The 4,520-nt window shown below is 53.9% G+C and overlaps 1 protein-coding gene across 1 annotated transcript; it reads right to left on the reverse strand.

The window, feature by feature from the left end:
- Positions 1-307: 307 nt before the first annotated feature.
- On the reverse strand, positions 308-918 carry LOC122319850. Its single transcript, XM_043207641.1, has 2 exons — positions 718-918; positions 308-664 (listed from the first exon to the last, which is right to left on the reverse strand). The coding sequence occupies exons 1-2, from the start codon at positions 916-918 to the stop codon at positions 308-310; spliced, it is 558 nt and encodes a 185-aa protein (XP_043063576.1).
- Between the last annotated feature and the right edge of the window lie 3,602 nt (positions 919-4,520).

Consider the following 4,520-nt stretch of genomic DNA (forward strand, 5'->3'; position numbering starts at 1 on the left):
CCCTTCCGCTGACCGGGGGAAGGTGGATTCGGACGACGTTAAACGAAGGGAAAGCGACCACTTTATACGGTCCGCTCGAATTTGGGGCGAGCTTCGCTGCGAACCCTTCTGCCGCTTTCTGGACAGGTGGTGCTGCCGGCACGAGGACCAGTGATCCCATCTCTTTGGGTTTCGGCGCCCGACGGCGCAGGCTATAGCTCTGTTCTCTGCTGGCCTTTAGTTGTTCTGGACGATCTGGAAGTGACTTCCTTCAAGCGCTCTGCTCTCTCCGATGGGCCTCTTTTGGGGCGATGCTGCTGTTCCGGGGTCACACGGTCGTACTCAGATCCAGGTAGCCGCGGTCTTCGCTGAGCTTGTAGAAGAAAGGCTCGGCTATACCCGGTTGATGGTGACACACTTGTGTTGATCGCGGCGATAATTCGGGCAGTAAACTGTCCCAGGTGTTCTGTCCATTCTCCACGTACTGTGCGATCATTGTCTTGACCGTGCGGTTCGCGCGCTCAGTCGGGTTCTCTCGTGGGCAGTGCTGGGGCGGTGAATTGAATTCTACTCCCATTTCTTTGAGGAAGTCCTTGGAACGCGCCTTGCTGGTGAACTGTGATCCGTTATCACACACCAGTTTCCTCAGGGGCTCCGAAATGGCTGATGATCCGTTCGCGGAAGGCTCGTATCAGAGTCGCCGTGGTTGCCTTCCGTAGGGGTATCAATTCAACCCACTTGGTGAAGGTGTCGAAGAAGACGAGGAGCATGGTATTCCCTCTTTTGAACGAGGCAGCGGTCCGACGAAATCTGCACATAGTATGCCAAAGGTTCGGTGACCTGTCTCGTTAGCATCTTCCCAGCTTGTTGCCGCTGCTCTGCCTTGCATTTCTGGCACAGGATACACTGACGTATGTGACGTCGCACATCGCGAAACATCCCGCCAGTAGTACTTCTGTGAGATCCTGATAATTGTCTTCCTAACGCCAAGATGTCCGGCCGTGGGTGCATCATGGCATTCATGTAGAACTCCGTGCTCGGTGTTCGGCTGCTACGCACAGTTTCCATGGTATGTAGTCCTGGTCATCTGGACGGTGGCCAAGGTGACGATAGAGTTCTCCGTTTTCGATAGATGAAGTCTGGGAACTTCTGTGGGTCGTCCTGGACATCCTTCATTCTCCGTTGCAACCACTTGCATTGGTGCTCTCCTTGCGTAAGTCTCTGTATGTGTTCCAAAGGTTGCCGAGATAGGGCGTCGGCTACTACGTTATACTTCCCGCGGCGGTATGTACGTCGTATTGGTATTGCTGGAGCTCCACTTCGCTTCTATTATTTCTCGGTTGGGTTTTCTATTTGGTCCAGCCATTTCAGTGCCAAGTGGTCGGTGATTACATCGAACCTGTAACCTTCGAGTAGCATCGCAATTTCCGTATTCCCCAGACTATGGCTTAAACACTCCTTTTCTGTGGGCGAATAATTTAACTCCGCGGCGTCGAGCTTGCGGCTGACGTGAGCAATAGTACTCGTTCCCTGGCCGTCGATTTCCCTGGGTCAATACTCCTCCGAGTCCGTAATTGCTGGCGTCGGTCTAGGTGTCGTCTTGACAGAGAAGTCTGGGCATGCCAGCACAGGTGCGTCTGTCAATGGACTTTCAGGAGGTCGAAGGCGCTCTGTTGCTCCGTCTCCACTTCCGCCGTTGGTTTTTCCTTAGCAGGTTCGTCATGGGCTGGACCACTGTGGCGAAGTTAGGCACGAATCGCCGGTACCAGAGGCCATTCGAGACATCTCCTCAACTCCCGTAGGCTCGTGGTAGGGCTCAGGTTTCGTGCGGCGGCTACCTTGTCCGGATCGGTGTGAATGCCCTGGTCGCTGATCACATGTCCGAGGTAGGCCAGTTTCCTCTTGAAGAATGAGCACTTTTCCTGGTTAATACACGGGTTGGCTCTCCTCAATCGCTCGAAGGCTTTGTGCAGGTTGTCCATGTGTTCTTGCTTCCAAGGCTGGCTCGATGACAATAATGTCATCGAGGTAGGCGAACGCGTACAGTTCGAGGTCTGGCCCACGATTACGCTATCTGACATGCACGCTGAATATTGCCGGGGCCGAATGCAAGCCGAAAGGCTATGACTCGCGCTGAAATAGGCCTCGTCCGGGTACCGTAAATGCGGTACATGCCCGGGTCTTCGGCCATGGGTATCTGCCAGTATCCATTGCGCAGATCCAGAGTCGAGACTGATTTTGCATTTCTCAGTCGTTCTAAGATGTGATTAATATAGCGGCAACGGATATGCGTCCGGGATGGATTTGCGTTTAGTTGTCGGTAGTCCACGCACAGCGCCACTTGCCGGTTTTCTTCCGGACACAGGACCAAAGGGGCACTGTGCGACTACACGACGGTTCGATACATCCCTGTTCCAACAACGCGTCCACTTGTTCGTCTATGATCTGCTGCATGGCCGGGTTCTTCGGGAAACTAGCGTTGTTTAATCGGCCGGTCATCCCTCATAGTGATTCGGTGTTCTGCTATGTTTGCTACTCCCGTCATTCCTTCGAATCTTGCTAGATGTTGTTTGTCAGAGGAACGCTTGACTTGCGGATTAATCTCGCAGTCACTTTCCTGGTACTCCTTGTTGTTTGGTTGAGACCCCTGGGTCATCGATCTCTTCGTCGGGCACTCCCTCGTGTAGTGATTTCTCTGCTGCCGTTCCGTCCTTGTTGTTCTCTGTTGATATTCTGGCTTCCTGGTTCTCCCTTGGTCTCTCTTTTCCTCGTTGTTCTCTGTGTTTTCCTCGTTGTTCTCCCTGAGTTTTCCTCGTTGTTCTTTGTGTTTTCTCGTTGTTCTCTGTGTTTTCCTCGTTGTTCTCTTCTTTCGGGACACATTGGCACCCCTGTCATTCTGTGGTCCTCCTATGTCATGATTGGCTATGCCAAGCCGCGGTTCCGTTGATGGTGTACTGATGCCCTGGGCGTAGTTTCGTGGCTGAGTGGTCGTCGTGGTCGGGGTCGAGGTGGTGATTCCGAGTGGTTGCCTTGGTTGTCGTATTCCGCTATCCGTTACGCCTGGTCGGGTCATCATCTCCCCTGGCCTTCGCCGAGACAGCGTGAGGTTTGCCGTGCGTACCACATCGGAGGGTGGTGCCGATGGAAGCGAGAAAATCCATCCCTAGGATTAAAGGTTCTAGCATGGCGGGCATTACTAGAAGGGGAACCTGAATTGACTTCCGTATGAGCGTCACGTCCGCCAGGAGTAACCTAGTTACTTCTACTGAGACGTGTCAGCGAGATTGGATCTGCGCGAACCTCCCTAAACTGGCGTGGTTGGCCGACTACAGCGGCGATGTCCTGGCTAATGAAACTTCTGATGCCCCGGTGTCGATGGTGGATAAACGCACGTGTTTGCCAATGTCGACTTCTGGCAGCGATCCTTCCCTCTCTATCCTAAGTGGGGCAGTTACTGGCGGTTCTCGCGGATTTGGTCCCGTCGGACTCCGCCGGTCGAGGGGGGACCCATCCCGTTTCCCGGTTGTGGGCGTCGACAGCACCGACGGTTCGGACGTCTCTTCGTCCACAGTCCCAACAGAAATACTGTCGTGGATTCCGGCAATCGCGGCTAAAAATGCCCTGGTGCTCCACAATCCTGGCAAGCATCCCGCACGTCGATTCGGCGATCTGAGGTTGTTATTTCGGTTAACCTGAGCTGGTGGGGTTGCTCTGGGTTCTGGCGGGATGTACGCGGTGTGTTTCCGTGGGGAGTCCTCTCGGTGAACGCAGGTTGCGTCCGACCCTGTCTAGGTGGGCGGTAAGCTGTCGTATTTCTAGAGGCGTGGTTATAGTTGCCTTTCGAAACTCCGCTTCTGGACCGCCTTCGAATGGGGTGGCCAACAGAGTTAGGGAACTAACTACGTCGGAACTCGCTACATGTCGGATATACATCTGGTATTCCGGCGCGATATTTTCGTACAACCTATTCAGCTCTTGGATCTCTTAGTAGCCCGCATGGCGCATGAGAATTCGAAGGTCTAACATAAACCTTTGAACGTTTTCTTCCCGTTGCTCACGACCTGAATCTGGTCGTCCAAGCGTTGGAGGTATCGGGGGGAAGGAAAAACTTGAGGAATTGCGTCGAAAATGTGGTCCAGTCAGCCCTTGAGGCGGCTGGTCTGGAAAAACTACTTTTCCGCCCTGCTGTCAGCAGCTCTGCCATGGCTCGCGGAATGAGTCTAGGTCGATCCCGTAGGATAAGGCCCAGCTTTGACTTGTTCGATAAAGGCTAAGGGGTCTGTATACCCGCTGAATTGAAGACCCCATTTGCGAATTCGTTCGGGGACGCAGACAAACTTCGTGGCGGTTCCGATCGTGGCTCGATCTATCGCAGGTTCCCGGTTAATGATCACCGGTGGGACGGGGGGGTTCGGCTCTAAGAATATGTCTCGGTTCGTGTTCACTGGGGCAACACGGGACTCGGGGCACGAGAGGAAAATTGCTTGCCTAGGTCAGCGAGTCGAGCCCACACTTCTTGGGCTTGTTCAGAAGCCCTAACT

This window comes from Drosophila ficusphila, unplaced genomic scaffold (genome assembly GCF_018152265.1).
Source record: "Drosophila ficusphila isolate 14025-0441.05 unplaced genomic scaffold, ASM1815226v1 contig_246, whole genome shotgun sequence".
Lineage (NCBI taxonomy): Eukaryota > Metazoa > Arthropoda > Insecta > Diptera > Drosophilidae > Drosophila > Drosophila ficusphila.

What these genes read in the sequence shown, in the direction of transcription:
- LOC122319850 (XM_043207641.1), bottom strand. Translation starts at nt 918, where the DNA reads ATGTTTCGCGATGTGCGACGTCACATACGTCAGTGTATCCTGTGCCAG. An exon ending in TTCTTCGACACCTTCACCAA is followed by an intron (nt 665 to 717) that starts GTGGGTTGAATT and finishes CTCTGATACGAG; the next exon opens with CCTTCCGCGAACGGATCATC.